This window comes from Mirounga leonina, unplaced genomic scaffold, assembly GCF_011800145.1.
Source record: "Mirounga leonina isolate KUSES-001 unplaced genomic scaffold, KU_Mleo_1.0 Mir_154, whole genome shotgun sequence".
Classification (NCBI taxonomy): Eukaryota; Metazoa; Chordata; class Mammalia; order Carnivora; family Phocidae; genus Mirounga; species Mirounga leonina.
Genome location: NW_023270389.1, coordinates 33,094,512 through 33,113,043, shown reverse-complemented (window position 1 = coordinate 33,113,043; position 18,532 = coordinate 33,094,512). Strand labels below are relative to the sequence as shown.

The 18,532-nt window shown below is 40.0% G+C and overlaps 2 protein-coding genes across 4 annotated transcripts in view; one reads left to right on the top strand and one right to left on the bottom strand.

Annotated features, from left to right (window-relative positions):
- Positions 1-7,865, top strand: part of LOC118014266 — a 78,629-nt gene extending 70,764 nt beyond the window's left edge. For all 3 annotated transcript variants that reach the window (XR_004680233.1, XR_004680234.1, XR_004680235.1), the window contains exon 2: positions 7,670-7,865. The gene's annotated coding sequence lies outside the window, so the exon portion shown is untranslated. The remainder of the gene's footprint in view (positions 1-7,669) is intronic.
- The window catches only part of CR1L (complement C3b/C4b receptor 1 like), a 63,871-nt gene continuing 45,514 nt past the window's right edge, over positions 176-18,532 (bottom strand). Inside the window, exons 13-19 of the mRNA XM_035010430.1 lie at positions 14,401-14,628; positions 13,085-13,261; positions 10,715-10,921; positions 7,141-7,164; positions 6,238-6,313; positions 4,645-4,746; positions 176-960 (exon numbers count right to left, since the gene is read on the bottom strand). Coding sequence (XP_034866321.1) covers positions 948-960; positions 4,645-4,746; positions 6,238-6,313; positions 7,141-7,164; positions 10,715-10,921; positions 13,085-13,261; positions 14,401-14,628 — 827 coding nt within the window. The 3' untranslated portion in view covers positions 176-947. The remainder of the gene's footprint in view (positions 961-4,644; positions 4,747-6,237; positions 6,314-7,140; positions 7,165-10,714; positions 10,922-13,084; positions 13,262-14,400; positions 14,629-18,532) is intronic.

Below are 18,532 nucleotides of genomic sequence, written 5' to 3'. Positions count from 1 at the left end.
CATGTGGACCAGTTATGGACTCCAGGATCACTTATTTATAGACCTGTACATTAATTCTGCAATTCTTAAAAGTCATGGTTTCTTAGTTTATTTGGTGTCTTCTGAATCTATACAAAAAGTCACTTGCTTTTATAATAAAATTAGTCTTTCATTTAAAATAGTATGTTTTTATACACACAGTACAAATTGCTTTTGAAATAGAACTTAGGAAATATCCAAAGCTCATTGGTTAAGATGTTTCTCTTGAAAACCTGTTCCTCGGATTCATTTAACGCCTTTTTAATAAACAGAAAATGCTGTGCTCGCTTCAGCAGCACATACAATAAACAGAAGATACTTTTTTTCCTAGAGAAAGTAAAAACTGATTTCTCTATATTTTACTCTGATCTAATAGGAGATTTTGTTCTACAGAAGAAAAAGTTACTAAGAAAGACATGTGTGTATAAAGAAACAAACATATATGAAGAAAGCTTAGCAGAAAATGAATCAAAATATTAACAGTGGTTATCACTGAGTAGTATAATTGTATGTGACTTAGTTTTTCACATCTTCCTCCTGGATTTTGATCTTCTCATTAATGAGCCCATTCCATACATAGGTGAATTACATACAAGGCGAATAACAAACTTGTAAACAGAAATCCGAAGTGCCACCTTCTTCCTTTAAGTAATTGAGACTATTTATATACCCTAAGTGCAGTCTTTTCCCCCAACTTGATGATGTGTGCGTTCAGCAGAAGGAGAAAGCACAAGGAGTGACAGTAATCCAAGCTAAGAGGAGGGAGCTTTTACTAGCTCCTGGGAGCCCGGCAGCGTCTTCACGTGCACATGTCTGCGTCTCAATGAGGTCACTTCCAAGATTTTATGAGTCTCACATCTTACTCTGTTGAATTGGCTCCTTTCCAGCAACATTGTGATCCGAGGTGTTTCCAGCTCTATAGTACTTTGTCAAGGAAGGGCACTGAAATAACAGGATATTTTTATTCGGGTGACAGCATGGGTGACAACTGAACTGCCCAGAATTTGCTGCTTAAAATGGTGATGCTAACATTACACATAATTACAAGTTCAGAAGAAGTGTTTATGCCCTCCTTAGTGGTTGCTATGTAGGGCACAAGAAAATATGGCATAGATTGAGACACTGAGTAGACAAGAGAGAGATTAATGAATAAGTTGACCTTTCCTCATTGCCTTTTTTGCCAAAGGAAAAGTGTTCTCAGTGTTGAGCAACCAAATAGAAAGAGCCTTGTTCCAGAAACATAGAGGTCCCTCCTAACACACAACGTATTTCTGACTCTCTTTTCTGAGCCAGCTCCTGGCAGGGGAGCGTAAACAGGAACTGGTAGTTTGGAGGAGGGTCTGCCTCAGAGAGCATGTCTTCCCCCTACCACCGTCATGACTGAAAGAAGATATTGTATAGTCCACGATGTCCAAACGCTTGCCTGGCCATGCTGAAAGCTCTCCTCTTCCGTAAGGCCAGGAAGACTGTCCTCCCGCCAGTGGACAGATCCCTGTGGAGGCCCAGCAGCTCATCTGACACCCCCTATTATTACTGCCACCTGATCCCTCATCATTGTTCTCTTTCCACCTCTCAAGACTTCCCAACATCATTTGTTACCTGCGCCATCTTTGAACATTCTCATGTCCTTTAGCACGCAGCTGTGTCTTTGGAATCTGCCTCTTTACCTGTATCACCCTCTCGGTCCTTGCACCTTGCTTGGGTGCACAAGGTGCAGATCTGACTCATTCCTTATCTACCACATCTTGCCACAGAGGATCAACCTTGCTCCTGGAGAACTCTATGGCCAAAATTCCAGTCTTAAAAAGGAGATTAGACACAAATTCATTAAGGACTTCCTACCATTTTATTAAAAGTTGATCAACAATGTACACAATTTTACCTGTACCTTGATATAAAAGAATGTTTCAAAAGAGTTGAGGATACATGAAATTTGATCAGTTTATCCTCAACTGTGTACACTTCTCATTGATTAAGTCTATACTTAGAATTAGGGGAAATTTAAAAGGGGTTCCCTTACTCTAGTTTAGCATGGTAAAGAAAACACATAGGTACAATATTGGTACATTAAGTGACTGATCAGTGTTTGAAGAATGAGCAAGTGCAATAGTGCCAAGAGGCAACAATGATAAATGAAATTTTGAATACTATAGAATATAAGTTTATATACAGTTTGTAATGATAAGGGAATGGTTATCATTTGGTGGAAACCAAACCAGGATTTAATATTATGCAGTTAATAAAATCTCAATGTATAACCTTGTAAAGTATGTGAAGAAGCTTATGAATACTAGCCATTGGATGGAGGCCATTACAGGTTATTTTTCTATTTATATTTTTCTGGTATTTTCTATATTTTCCATAAGCACATATTACTATTAAAAGAAAATATTCTAAAAATGGTATAGACAGTAAGTGCTATGAGTTCCAAAGACAGACATTACTTTGCACCAGAGCACTTTGGGAGAGTTTCTTGGGTGAGTGAATTCTGAGCTGGGTTAATGCAAGTTTGATTGGAATAAAAATAGTCAAGTGTTTAGGTAGCTACCCTAGCAGGACTGAGGAGAAATCAAATGCTCTTTTAAGTACTCTTGTGCATTTTTTTTTATTATGTTATGTTAATCACCATACATTACATCATTAGTGTTTGATGTAGTGTTTTTAAATGGACTTCTGGAAAGACACCCGGCCCTCACAGTGGGCAGTTACTTTCTGTGTTTATATTGGTGGCAGCACGGTGGGCTGTGAATCAGTTTCGCACAGCTTTTCCTTCAGAGTAAAGGACAAGGAATGCATCAACCCAAGAGCCTTAGAGCATAAGGTAAAGCATGCCTGAGAGCATAATGTTCTCTGTCTTATTTTATCTTAAAATCTCCTGCATTGTTTGACTTCTGTTCCATATATATATATGTATTTGTGTTAATATAATGCTCTTTTCCCTTGCAACATTTGGAATAACATTAGAAAAAAAATACTCTCCTAGGAAGTCATACCATGTCACGACTTCCATATCCTATGGATCTACCAGTCAAATTTCCCCAAGTATATGCAAATGCTCTTTTGAGAAGAATCAGGCTGGATGATCATTAAAGCTTCAAAAAGTTAATTAGGAATTCAGAATTTTTAAAAAGCAATGCCTATTTCATTTGCTTCTATAAACAGTCACCAAAAATAAGCTATTCAGCAAAAGCATAGTGAGTAAAAGCCAAGTAGTAAACATAGGGATTCACACATTCTAACTAGGAGAAAGTTGACCTACCTTCTATGTTTGTTTAGAAGATCTGAATTGCCTGTATCTTGATTAACTATAAAATGCCTCTCCTACCCCCTTACCTTTTCCTGTGGCCACTCTACTGTCCTCTGTTTAAGATTTCTGACATGTTTGTTGATAAAAACGGACAGGTTTAAATTAATGCACATTGATATATGGGAAAGAGGACAGAAAGGAAATTTATTTAAAAATGTGATACTTTGGCTTCTGCTTTCTACAGGAGTGGCCTCATCTGTTTTATGGGCTTCGGTGCTGGTGTTGCTGACATTGTCCTAAATCTGAATGGATAGAAATTTTAGGACACTTGGGCATAGGCAGAGTAAGCAAGGACTGGGCAAATTGCTCTGTCTGATAAAGAAAATTGGAAGTTTGAATTTACAAGAAAACCAGGAGTCAAAATGAGCTCCCCTGAGAACACATTAAAGATCTTAACAAAACGGACAGGAGTCTAATGTGAGAGAAGCCTAGGGAAAGGGTGGAAAGCCAAGGCTTACCGGGGGGACCAAGCAGTGAGAAAATCCTGATCATACGATACAGTTCAGGGCCTGGCACTTTTCTTCTTAAGGACCAGATAATAAATATTTTGGCTCTGGGTGTCACCCCGTCTCGCCCTCTGTGGCTTCTACTCCACTCAGCTGCTGTAGCCATAAGTAGGCTACCAGTGAGGGAGGCTGTGTTCCAGTCAGACCTTAGTTACAAAAACCGTCACTTTACGGTCCCGGGATTTCTACCATTCAGTTCCACGTTGTGTGCCACTTTGGGTTGTAGCACCGTCTCCCTTTTCACCCCAATCCTTTAGCAAACAGCTAAACGTTTACTACACGGCAGCTCTGCTAGTAAGCTGGTACTTTGACTTCCTGGAATGCAGGCATGAGGTGTGGTGACAAGCCTCCGGGGGTGGGGGGCGGGGAGAGCAGTCCTAGGAGGCCAGGGGAGGCAGGGAATTCAGTGGGAGTGGGGAGGCAGGAAAGCCAGAGTCTCCACGGGGTCCTGAGGTGACCCCGTGCATCGAAGGGAAGTGGGGGACCCAGAGGCACGCCCACGTGGCAAGTGCTTGGGTTCCACAAGAAAAACAAAGGCTTCCTTCTCAAAGGTTCATAGCAGCCCTGCACAAAAATACGGGAACGCTTTGTGAAAACAGGGCCTGTGCTTAGCGCGGACAGTCCTCACCCAACTCACTGGAAACAACCAGAATCCAACAAGACAACAACCGAGGCATTTCCACTTCCTGAAGTCCCTTCGAACTCCCCTGGTACCAGCGATCCAACTAGAGCGGGAACATACGCAGATCCTGTTCTCATTTGCAGGATTTGAGTTCTTGAAGACACTATGAATTCCGTATTTACGTTAGGTACCTGCTGTTTTCCCGATCTGTTTGCAGAGTTTGAGGCCTTACACTGCTGTCTTCTAGAGGATGTAAGTGGATCATCTCTTTAGGTTTCTCATCTGTGATATTGCTAATTGGCAGAAGAAGAAAAATAGGAAAAATACCTTAATTCTATACATTTCAGTCTTGGAAGAAATTCCTCAGTCTCTTTTATTTTGAGATTTAGGACAGAATTTGCCTAAGTTTCTGAAATTTTTGCGAGATATGGAAAAGGAAAACATAACCAAATCCCACCTTTCCACACAAAGTCAAAAGACAGAGGAGGACATAATATGAAAACCAGCCCGTACGTTGTGTCAGAAGACTGCGTCCTTATAGACAAGTGTCCACGCCTTAAAACAACACTTATGTCCAAAGCAATTCTGACTGACAAATAATCACTCAGCGCCAGACTGTGACATTTAAGCCTCACAGGGTCAGTGGCTCTGCGCGGCGGATCTTACTCAAGGCTTCCTCTTCTGCTTTAGAGAAGATAGTTCTGTTTTCTGTACAGTTAACGTCCACAGTCCTTGTCCTGAGGCACAGGGGCACTGACAGTAATTCCAAGGATTTAATCCCCTTTAAATGCCAGTAACAATCACGTGTAAGTAACAATAGCTCACATTTTCTGACCTTCATCCTAAGGGCGGCACTGTGTTAAGTGAGGTCGGAACTATTGTCCCTACTTTACAGACAAGGAAAATGAAGTTTAGAGAAAGTCAGTGTCTTGCCGAGGGTTTCCTAACTAGTAAGTGGGTGTGAACACAGCTCTTGCTGATTGCAAAGCTCATGATCTCACCCGGTAATGCTGCTCTGCCTCTTCAGGGGTGAAGTGTAAGCGCTTCATTGTACATCAGTGAAGTGAGAAATGATACAATACCGGTATCTTTAGGTTTCAAATAGGTGTTGGTATTCGGGGATTTAAGGGTGGAAGCACAAGGAGTTAACTCACTGCACCACTTAGCAGTACATCCTCATTACTTGGTTACTCTTTACCCTTTCTTGGACGAGGGCATCCCTTGAGATAGAGGAAGAGTGAGTCAGAAGCCAAAGTTTTCACAGGATGAGGAAGGGCAAACTTGAGATCCTTGCATGAGGAAGAGCAGAGGGTAGTACCGACAGGGGTCTGGGAGGGACTTCCAGGGAGCAATGACTAAGTGGATAGCTGAGGGAAGGCCGAGAAGTGGTCTTGGGTAATAAGTGGTACGTGGGGTGGGAGAAAACACAACCTTAGTGTATGTTGAATGAATGGCTATCCAGCTGATTGATGGTGGTTATAAGATAATAGAAAATATGTATTAGTTTCTTCTCTCAGTAGCTGGCACAGATCTCTGAAATGCTTATATAATTTTAATTATCACTTGAAAAAAATGTTCTTATCATATATATTTCTTTTAGTGTGAATACTTCTCTATCCATAATGTACATCAAGGGCCTTCTTTATAATTATGAATTATTACATCTGTTTATGTAGTAGTGGTTTTTCTTTTTTTTTTTGAGGTTTTCTTTCACTTCTCTTTGGCTTTCAAGAGGAGGCAGGTATAGTTGTGGACATTTTCTAGGAGAAAATGGCCATACTTACCCTTTTTTGTGCTTTACAATTATCCAACCGGAAACCATCATGGATGAAAGGAAGAAGATCACGCCAAAGAAAATACCTAGGCAGTAAAACAGGGTCATTGAATTCATGGAAAATATGACCCATAGGTTTCAAACTCTAAATATCTAGTCCCACTAGAGGTTGCCAGTGAGTTTTTTAAATGTAGCTATAAATTCTACTTTTAAGAAACACCTCACTCAGGCTTACCTTTAAGAGTTTCCCTCCCATCCAAGTACTAACCAGGCCCGACCCTGCTTAGCTTCTGAGATCAGAGAGTTTCCCTCTGCTCCTGGTTTAATCTAGCGCGTGAGTCTTACGACCACAGGGTCATAGGTAAGGGGTGAGCAGAGCAGTCTGTAACGTGTAGTCCACAGCAGCCTTTCAACAAACAGGTGAGGACAGCCCCAGAGCTCCTGGCTCAGGGGCTCCAGACCCCTGCGCTCCTGCCTTGTGTGAGTCACAGGCACAAGCTATTCTCTGCAACAGAGTCTACTGTCAAACCACTCCTCTGAAATGGGCTCAGGAAATTGGTCTTTGTGGCTTCCGGTTTGTGCAAGTGGGCGTGATACCATCCTGAAGAAATTTCCTGGGTTATAAACCAAAAAGGAAGTTGTGCTCTCTAGCTCCCTTAGAACAGGAAGGATGATTATTCATTTGTAACAGTTTAAAGCCAGTATAGAACCTTCAATAAAGATCACTCACTCTATATATGCCCGTGAGGATACCAGTCTTGCCACACGATGGGCTGAATTTCAACTTACTTTCCTTCTAACTGAAACTGTAATGTAGGAGACCTTGATCTCGCCTTTTATGTTTCATTCACTGTAAGTGAATACTTACGTTAAAGGTGCTAGAGCTCTTCATCAAACTCTTCACAAAACTTACCGACTATGAGAGCATCACTTGTGCCTGAAGGGAAGACAAAAGTAGGAAGGACAACATCAGCCTGGCACACGGCATGATCAACAGATCAGTCAGTGACAAGTCATCCTGATTTTTTCAGCACACAGTCTAATGTTTTTCTAATATAAAAAGCCATTGGTTTCCCTCACCCAACCTCATTTTATCTTGTGCACTCAGCAAAGTATGTTTTTTTCTTTGTATCTTAAAATTTTATCATAAAACACAATTACAGCATTGAATTTATAAAACAGTATAGAAGAAAAATATCACACATGACCATACTACCCTGAAAAATCTTTTACTTGGTGAAACTGTTCTAAAATTGTGGTGTACATTTTTCTAGCTTCCTAGGCAGACTAAGCCAGCCTACCTACTTTTTTCTACATTTAGTTCCAGAAAGCTATTTCTGGAAGCTATGATTTCAGGATGCCTCTAGGAGGTCTTCAGGGACTAGAGAGCCTTAAATCAATCTTACTTTTCTAGGACTAATTTCTACTTCTGTCTCTTTCAGCTTGTCAGCTCTAAAAGGAATCAGAAGAATGATAGAAGAGGGTGCAAGTCAGGAGGGGCACCTGGGTGGCTCAGTCAGTTAAGCGTCTGCCTTCGGCTCAAGTCATGATCCCGGGGTCCTGGGATTGAGCATCCCATCCCCCATCAAGCTCTCTGCTCCGCGGGAAGCCTGCTTATCCCTTTCCCATTCCCCCTGCTTGCATTCTGTCTCTTGCTGTGTCTCTCTCTGTTAAATAAATAAATAAAATCTTAAAAAAAAAAAAAAAAAGAGGGTGCAAGTCCTTGGAGTCAAATTGGCTCGGTTAAAAATAAGTTTTATTACTAAATAGCCATATATTTGCCATGTTCGTTGATATTTCTGTATCTCATTTATCTTACCTGTATATTAGAGATCACAGTACATCTAACTCATAAGATCATTCATTCCCTAAATATTTATTGAGAACATATTATGAGCTATTTAATTCTGGGTACTGGGGACACAAGTGAAATAGACAAAAATCCCTGCCCTCATGGAGCTTTTATATATCTCTATATTTATATAAATATATAGACATATTTCTCCCCACTTAAACTTGAAAACCACTTAATGGGACAAATTATTTTCATTACTTTAGGTATAATCATTAACTTGCTCAAGAGCTCATAAAATTAAAAGAACAAATGTTAAGGACTCAGAGAAGTGCTTGTCATAAAGGAAGCATTAATAGATGCATATTAGTTCTTGTTTACTGCTCATAATATATATATATCTTTTTCTTCATCACAAATGTAATAGTATCCAAATAATACAGAAATATGTGAAGTAAAAATAAGAGTCCCTGTAATTTTTCTCCTGTAAAGAATTTGGCTCATAATTTGTTTAGTGGACTTCTCTTCCTAGGGCATCTGTGAAATGAAGTTTCAGGATGTAATAAGCCAACAATTCTGGCTATAATCAGTATTCATCGCGGAAGCATCAAGTGATTTTTTGTCTTTTTTTTTTCTTCTTCTTGTCAGTGTTCTCTGGCGAACAAAATTGCTTTGGCTGAGAACCACTGCTTTTAAAAAAAATCCTGAAATGTTCTGGTACATTCCGTTCTGGGACATTTTCCTGTGATCTAAGTTTTTACGTAGTTACAGACTCTCTGTATCTATCTAATATTTCAACAGTGGAATGAAGTGCTCAATATATGTCAACTTGTACAATCATCACAACCACTACATGCTATTTGCATGATACCACTATTAACGCTTCTTATAGTTGCACATATTTTTCATCTGGCTAATGTCTTCTAATTTACTTTTCAAAGTACATAAATTCTAAGTCAAATTTGTTGACATTTTATGATTTTCTCTATGCTGTCGGAAAGCTCAAAAAGTTGGCCGCCTTCTAGCTGTTTCATAAATATTCTTATGTTTTACCTTAGCTTTTCCATGTTCACTTTTAAAACTTATAACTCTTTATTCCACCTGGTATTTATTAAAGGATAAAAAGAAAGGGTCAAAATGTCTTCAATGCTACCTTATAGCATTTGATTATCTTTTTCTTTCCCATGGATTGATGTCTGTTATTAGGTTTTATCTGTAAGATACTTTTATTTTTATTTATAATAGCCTTTATTTTATTAATATCTGCTTTGTTCCATTTATTTATAAAAATAAAGTTGTATTTTGCGCTGGCATAAAGTGATTCATGTATTTATGGCTTTATATTTTGTTTTAATATCTGGTAAGGTTGCTCCTCCAATTATGTGAATTTTCTTTCTCTCACAGTCACATCTTCAGAATACTCTAAAGGCATCCAGTCAGTTCAACAGTGAGATTTTTGCCAAAGAAATAAATATAATTTGATATTAAGGGAGTGTCAAATTTATTATTTGGAAATATTATGTGAGTCAGCTTAGTTAACATGTTTAAGGGATTAACTATAAAAAATAGTTTCTAATATATTCAATCATGTATTATAAAAAGAGTTACAAGAATTGTGGAGAGCAGCCTCGCACTAATTTTGATTAAGGGATGATTATACATTGTTAATTTTGCTCATCAGCAACTTGATGTTTAGGATTTAAGGTTTAGGATTTTCTATCTTACAGCACTCTCTTACTTGCCAGCACTCTTCTACTGAGCTCAATGATACATGATTTTTTTAAATTAATGAATTGATTTTTTATTTAAATTCAATTTAGTTAGCATATAGTGTGTTCTTAGTTTCAGGGGTAGAGTTTAGTGATTCATCATTTGCATATAACACCCAGTGCTCATTACATCAAGTCCCCTCCTTAATGCCCATCACCCAATTATCCCATCCCCCCACCTACCTCCCCTCTAGCAACCCTCAGTTCCCTATAGTTAAGAGTCTCTTATGGTTTGCCTCCCTCTCCATTTTTAACTTATTTTATTTTTCCTTCCCTTCCCCTCTGTTCATCTATTTTGTTCTTCAATGAATAAAGAAGATGTGGTATATATATACAATGGAATATTACTCAGCCATCAAAAAGAATGAAATCTTGCCATTTGCAATGACGGGGATGGAACTAGAGGGTATTATGTTAAGAGAAATAAGTCAGAGAAAGACAAATACCATATGATTTCACTCATGTGCAATTTAAGACACATGATTTCTAAATCTGCTCTATCCAGCTATACCAGCTTAAAATCCTGTAGCCTACACCAGTGAGGGAGACCAACTATCTTGTCTCTCCACCTTGGAAAATGCTCCCTCATTCATGTTGAAATATTCTTGAAGGCCTGCTCTACCACTGATGTGCTCCTGACCTTTAAGGCCCACAGGCTATAAACAAATCATTACTGTGCCGTGCAATCAACAATAGAGTAATACAGACAAAAAAGGTTCAGAGGGGTTCCTGAGGAGAGATGAATGGGTTGAGCAATGTGAGAAGAGCAAGGCTTGCCTTATTTTCATTGCTAAGGGCTTTCTGGGAAGAATTAGGAGCTCCTGTTGTACTCCTTAGCTCTTAGCAGGTGCTATAAACATCACACCACATTCAATGACAGTATAGATGAATGAATGAATAGTAATCATGACTAAGGAAAGACCTACATTTCTTGCAGCTCCATTTACTAGATGTACATATAGCCAGAGGAGGGTTCCATGTGTCATCTGCCTGGCATTGGCTCTGGGGACTGCCTTTCAGAGTATACCCATCTTCACACTCGAAAGTTATATTATCTCCATAGCGATACACTTTTCTCATATCCAGCTCCTTCCGGATTCCATCCATAAACTCTGGAAGGATACATTTTACCTCTGAAATTAGAAAAATCAGAAGGAAATTGATATTTTATTGTTAATTGTTAGTTGAAATTGCCATAATGGAGAGATCTATGACCCAAACTGCTTTGCCTTAAGCAAAGATGAGTCATGTTTTCAATCGAGAACTACTGACACCCACTCAACATCTTAGGATTTTAAATTCTTTGACTTTCATTTCTTGGGTAAAGTAAGAGAATATGGAATGTATTACACATCCACTTTTAATTATTGACACCTCTGCAACTATGGAAAGATTGGGAGTTAATGATATCCATGTTCTAACACTGGATCCACTTGGGTCACACCGTAAGGAAACAGGAATGTCACATTAAGTCTCTCTAGGTATGCAGTAGGTACTGGTATTTTGCTTCTTGATTGAATGCCTATTTCTGGCTCATTTTTATGCATAGAACAAAGAAGCTAGTAAATCATGATTCTAAATTTAAAACACAATTTTCCTACTTTATCTTATTTAGCTTATTCTTTGTTTTGCTTTCTTTCTCTGCCCAGCTATCAATACCTTCTTCAACTTCAAGCAAAGCCTGCTTTTTAATTGTAATTATCCCCACATGAGGTTAAATTATTTTTTTCTGTATAGGAACCAATAAGGTAAAGTGGTATTTCCCGAAGTATGGTCTGTGGTCTTCCTACATCAGAATATACTGATAGCTTTGTTAAACGTAGACCAAACTCCAGCTCAAAATGTCAGAATCAGAGTTCTTAGGAATGGCGCTTAAGATCCTAATTTTAATAAGGTTCCTGGCTGATTTTGCTAATGCTAAAAACCTAGAATGACTGCTATAAAGCACATTCCAAGAGGACAGTTATTAAGACAAAAATGAATTTTACTTGAAAGTAGCTGCCAAGGGAATAGACTATTACCCTTTTATTTTCAGGAGAAGAACCTTCCCAGAGTCTTAATTTGAATACTTAATCTTTGAAGTATTCCCTGAATCTTTGTACTTCTCCATGCTACTAAAGCAAGGAGGGGTAAGTGTTCCTATTTCTGCAGAAACACAGGGACTCTGCAGTTTATGCAGTCCATTCTTGTAAATAAATACAGGAGAGCCATTTACCCTCTCTGTAGAGGACCTCATTTTTTCTCTATCTAAAATCAGAGTGTGGCTAGCCAAGGACTTCTGAGACTTTTAGGTTGGGGAGGAACCTTTGGTCCTATAACCACCATGGCAGCCCATAGGACTAACTGCTCCTTAACATTTGAGACACAGGCATGTCTGAAGTCCCTCCTACCTCATCCCTGCCTTAGCTTAGTTTTCTAAAAAGAAAAGAGACAAAAAGCAAATTGCTAACTTACAGTTGTGCAAAGTCCAAAGAACCACATTTGAAAGGAGACAGAATATAGTGCAGTGTTTAAAAACATGGGCTGGGCAGAGGCCAGTGCTGGCCCCATCACCCAAGAGCTACGCACCATGGACTAGTTACTGGGGCTCTCTCTCAATTTCCTCTTCTGTAGAATAGCAAGAATAATCCCACCTCATCAGACTCTTTTGGAGACTAACACAAATAATTTTTATTAAAGACCTCAGTACCATGCTTAGTCACAGAATATTATTTTTAATTCCAAATTTTGTAGTTTTTAAGAATATTACCAACAAAAGATTTTAAGTTTATGCAAACACAGACAGGAATAAAGGCAGTAAGTCTTGGCACTTGTTCTAGGGAAGAGATGAAATAAGCACTTCACCTTTGGTCTTGGAAATTATAATAAGGACCCATATTCAGTAATTCCAGGTATGAATTGCTCTCAACCTTGCTCTATGCTTCAATTTTCCTCACACACACACACACAAAAAGTGTGCTTCTAGCCTCTTATTTAAGGTATTTGTGAGGACCACTTGTGACCCTATGAGGTCCTTCAGAGCTGAGATATATTATTAGTTAAAAGCCTGCAAATGATTTTAAATTGGTGTTTGATGTCGACTGTATTACTGGAAATTCCATCAGTTATTCCTACTACTTCGGTAGAACTGAGAATCCTTGGGTAGCCTCCTTCTCATCTTTTTTTTTTTTTTCCTTCCCTGCTTTTCTCGCCCCCCTAATGACACTCATTTCACAATCTTCTCAGAAAGATCTCTCAGCCTTATCGGCTCCATGCATCCATTTTCCATTAAAAAACCCAGCAAGAATAAGAAATACCTTTGCAATAATGATCAAATTGGCTCCAGGTTCCCTGGTATGTGCAGAATATGAAGGCTCTTCCCACCAACAAGTAGCCTGGGTCACAGGTGTAGTTGACGGTCATCCCAGGAAGATATGGAGAGGCATGTCCTTCAATGTAATGCCCATTGTGGATCTTGGGCAGAGGTGGGCATGCTAAGAACAAGATCCCCCCAAAACACAAGAAAAGACATTCAGTTAAACAAAGAAGTACAAATACATCAACATATCTAATAACATCTTTGACTACTAGATACACAGGAAGACCCAGGGCAGGGAGGTCTCAAGGCACCACTTATTTACCGATCAGTGGGAAGACTGACTCTTTTAATGTAGACTTCTCTGCCTTTCATCAGAATCGCCTGTATTCTCTACCCACAAACTGCATCAGACGGGGGTACCACCAGGATCTACAAATGACCACTTTAGTGCTGTCTGTCTTCCCTGGTGCACAGAGCTTGTGTGGACAATCACAGCCACAAATGAGCCCCCGATTGTCAGCTACTGTCATTTAATGCCAGACTAACATGTAAAAGAAAGGAGTTTTAGGAGAGGAGAGCACAAAGAGAACACAACCTTGAACTCCACTTCTCTAGGGCATCTTGAGTTCCCGTTGCTAAAAGTGAGAGGAAGAGTCAACAAAATGTAGTCACAGGCTGAGCAGAACACTCAGAAGGAACAAAAGGAATACAAAAATGCCTGCATCGGAGTTTCTTCAGTTATTTCCACAGCATCAAGTCTGAAGTAAAATAAAACCATCAACATGTGCTTTTTGCTCTGCACACCCACCTATCCAAGAGAAATACAACTTTTTTTTTTAAGTAGGCTCCATACCCAGCAGGGAGCCCAATGCAGGGCTGAACCCCCAACCCTGAGATCAAGACCTGAGCCCAGATCAAGAATCAGCTACTCAAACAACTGAGCCACCCAGGCACCCCGAAATACAACTTGTAATAGAGATGGCACCACAGAGTATTTTCTTTGGCATTCGTTTTTAGTGTTGGAAAATAGTCTCTATAAAGTCTGGGCCTCACTGATTCTCCCCATTCTCTCCCTCCTCTTCTCGCTATCCCACACTCCTCACCCCAGCGGGAAGGGCCATCAGAGTACCACCAACTGGGACACAGCATGGCACATCTAGAACCCAGCTGTTATTCGCCCGGCAGGTAATTCGGTGTGTCTGACTTTTATAAGAAGGCCACGTTCCCAAGCAAAAATGACTGTCCCCATAGAAATGGGGAGGTTCTCGCCTAGATATTATGATCTATATAGGGCATAGGGAAATGTGCACTGACCTGCAGGACCAGCAGGTTCACAGCGAGGGGCAGGGCCACTCCAAATGCCCCTCCCTTGACTGTCACTTGTGCAGTGGATGGTGCTCTCCCCGATGAGGTTGAAGGTCATCCCTCTGGCTGGGTGGTGGTCACACGTATAAGTAATTTCCTTTCCATAGGGAATGTCTCCCTGAGAAGTTCCGGTGTGGTGCCCATTAAGGACAGAGGGAGGATGTGGACAAAAGATTTCTAGAAAGAAAGCAAGAGCTTTAGGTTCCATTAGAGTTTCAATCAAAATGATCATACAACCATGGTGCCCTGGGACTGTATTTTTGCCCTGAGAACACAACTAAGGTGGGTGGATTTAAATATGTAAGACTTTTTCAGAGAAGGAAATAACTGAAGTGAGACTTTAATTACAGTTTATTGCAAAAGTCCAAGACTCTCCAGGTAGCTAAGATTCAATTGGAAAGGCAACTGATTTGTTTTTCAGCAGCTGTTGTTTGCCTGCTTGATGTCTGGCATGAAGACAGTCCTGGGTTGACGCGGGCGGTATAAGACAGATGAGGTTGGCCCTCAAAGCTCTGAAGTTGCAAAGAAATCTTAGTAAATCTTTATTAAACATAGACGATTGTTTTCAGCAGCTGTAAATGCTTCTTGATGATTCAAGACCATTATCATCTGTATCAATACCAAATACACAATAGTGTCTTCAGAATACATTGATTCCTATCGGGCTCTTCAGAGCCAGATTAAGTGGCTCTAGGAGCCTTTTTTTTTTTCTTCTTTTGTTTTTTTCTTCCTTCCAAGTGACCAGCTGTCATTTCTTTCTGCTTTTAGTGTATCTGTTTCTAGCAGTTCTCTCCCTAAAACTAATTTGATTCTTTGAATCTGATATGAATTTAGAAATAGATACCCAAGCCTGTCAGAATTGTGTGAATAAACAAAGTGAAGGCCTTCATACAACGAACAGTGAGTGACTTCTCATATCTGGATTTTATCTATGTGTTTGTATTTATCTAAAGCTTACTTATGTATTTACTTTCAGATTTATATGTCTCAGGAAGGTAGAGTTTGCTGGATATCTGAGTTTTATTCATATTGGATGTTCTTACAAAGTTCCATCACAATCCTGTAAGATGTCCAAATAGATTTCTAGCAAGATATTTTAACAGAATCCAGATTAAAAGGGCGATTCACAACTGAACGAAGGTGGTTCTGTATATTACATTTCTACACACCTGTGTCTCAAAATATAAGTGGATGGTATCTCGGAGGCTGCTGTGGATCCAAGGGAGTTGGAATCCAAAGGAATGGGGCGAACCGCCCCACCCCCATTTGCTGCAACTGAAGAAAAAGCAAAACTGGAGAAGGCCAAACATGGTGGACACGCACCAGAGATAGAGAATTTGCAGAGGTCCAGTCAGCCTCACGGGAGAAGCAGGCGCCCATCCAGGCAGGACAGAGAGGAGATTGGAGGCAGAGGAGAAGGAGGATTTTTTTTTTTTTTTTTAAGATTTTATTTATTTATTTGACAGAGAGAGAGAGAGAACACAAGTAGGCAGAGTGGCACGCAGAGGGAAAGGGAGAAGCAAGCTCTCCGACGAGCAGGGAGCCAGACATGGGGCTCTATCCCAAGACCCCAGGATCATGACCCAAGCCAAAGGCAGCTGCTTAACCGACTGAGCCACCCAGGCGCCCCGGAGAAGGAGGATCTTGAGGAGCCAGCTCCCTCTTCAGGGCCAGAGACCTCCCTAATGGAGCAGGTAGAAAGCGGAAGTGGTGAGTGATCGACTGGACCCATTTCTTTCCAGCTGCGCAGATTTCTGAGACGGGACCTCTAAGATTAGGGGAGAGAGGAAAGGGAGGGAGAGGCAAACAAGAATAACAAAGGGCATTGAAGGAACCTGTTCCCTGGCCATCAGCTTTGGGATTTCAGCAGGAGGTACTCTGGGAGTACCCTGACTTGAGGATTCCGCCCCATGTTAGGTTGTGGGCACCCACAAAGTAACAGGGACTAAGCCCACACCTCCCCCAACTCTGCCTTCAGCTTTTTCTACACCAGCTTTTTTAAAACCAGTGCTCCCCAGTGCAGCCCAGAGCCAATGCAGGTACAGAGAAACCAAAAACTTGAGCTATAAAGCGCCACCTTCTGGAAATCAAAGGAATGGTTTCTAATTGCAAGTATGTTGAACTGCAGTAAACAAAGGTATGTGCTACTTCAAATGGGACGGCAGAGACACATTTTGTCAAACACTGAAAAATCACAGGAACATCGTATGGCAAGTGATCGATCTCAAAGGCATGGAATGTTGCAATCTAAGTGATTAAGAATTCAAAACAGCTGTTACGAAGAGATTCCGTGAGCTACAAGAAAACTCAGAAAGGCAATTCGGTGAACTCGGGAATAAAATTAATGAACAGAAAGAGTTCTTTACCAAGATGCGGTGTATATATATATATGTAAATATACATATGATAGAATATTATCAGCCATCAAAAAGAATGAAATGTTTCCATTTGCAACCATGTGGATGGAGCTAGAATGTATTATACTAAATGAAATAAGTCAATCAGAGAAAGACAAATACCATATGAATTCATTCATATGTGGAATTTAAGAAACAAAACAGATGAACATATAGTATGGGAAACAAACAAACAAGGAGATAGAGGGAGACAAACCATAAGAAACTCTTTTTTTTTTTTTTTAAAGATTTTATTTATTTATTTGAGAGAGAGAGCCTGAGCTGGGGAAGGGGGAGAGACAGACTCCCCACTGAGCAGGGAGCCCGATGCAGGGCTCGATCCCAAGACCCAGGGATCATGACCTGAGCCGAAGACAGATGCTTAACCAACTGAGCCACCCAGGTGTCCCCCATAATAGACTCTTAACGATAGAGAACAAACTGAGGGTTGAGGGAGGGAGATTGGTGGCGGATGGGATAGATGGGTGATGGGTATGAAGGAGGGCACTTGTTATGATGAGCACAGGGTGTTATATATAAATGATGAATCACTGGATTCTACTCCTGAAACCAATATTGCACTGTATGTTAACTAACTAAAGTTTAAATAAAACTTTGAAAAAAAGAAAGAGTTCTTTATCAAAGAGATTGAAATTTAAAAAAAAGAACCAGACACAACTAAACCACCCTTTTATTTATGCACAATAAAGTTTTCTATTTCTCTAAAACAAACAAACAAACCAACAAACCAGACAGAAATTCTGGAGATGACGAATTCAATGAATCCAATGAAGAATAGGTTAGAGAGTTTAGGAAATAAGACAGATCAGATTAAGAATAGGTTAGTGACCTGGAGGATAGAAATTTAGAGATAACTCAGAAAAGGAGAGAGAACTAAGATTTTTAAAAAGTGATGAAACCCTATGAGAGGTATTAGATATGAGAAAAACAAATATAAGGACAACGGGTCCACCAGAAGAAGAAGAGAGGGAGAAGGGAGCAAGAAGTATCTTTAGAAAAATAGTAGCTGAGAACTTCCCTAATATGGGGAAGGAATGAAACATATAAAGCCAAGAAGCTAATAGAATACCCTATTATCTCATTGCAAAAAGACCCTCCCAAAATATCTTTTTTTAAAAAAGATTTTATTCATTTATTTGACAGAGAGAGACACAGTGAGAGAGGGAACACAAGTGGGGAAGAGGGAGAAGCAGGCTTCCCGCTGAGTAGGGAGCCCGATGCGGGGCTCAATCCCAGGACCCTGGGATCATGACCTGAGCTGAAGGCAGACGCTTAACGACTGAGCCACCCAGGCGCCCCAACCCTCCCCAAAATATCTTGTAATGAAACTGCCAAAAATCAATGATCAAGGAGAAATGAGGAACGACATATTCAAAGTGGTGGAAGAAAAATGGCCAGCCAACAATACGTTATCTAGCAAGATTAGCCTTCAGATGTGAAGGAGAAATAAAGGCTTTCCCAGAAAAACAAAAACTGAGGGAGGGTCACCACCACCATCGCGAGACCTGCCTTACAAGAAATGTTGAAAGAAGGTCTTCAGCTGAAATGAAAAGACATCAGCGAGTGACATAACAGCAAGTGAAAATACAGAGTACTCTAGCAAACGTGAAGAATAAACCCGAAAACCATAACTCTCTATTGTTAACCACCTAATTATAATATTA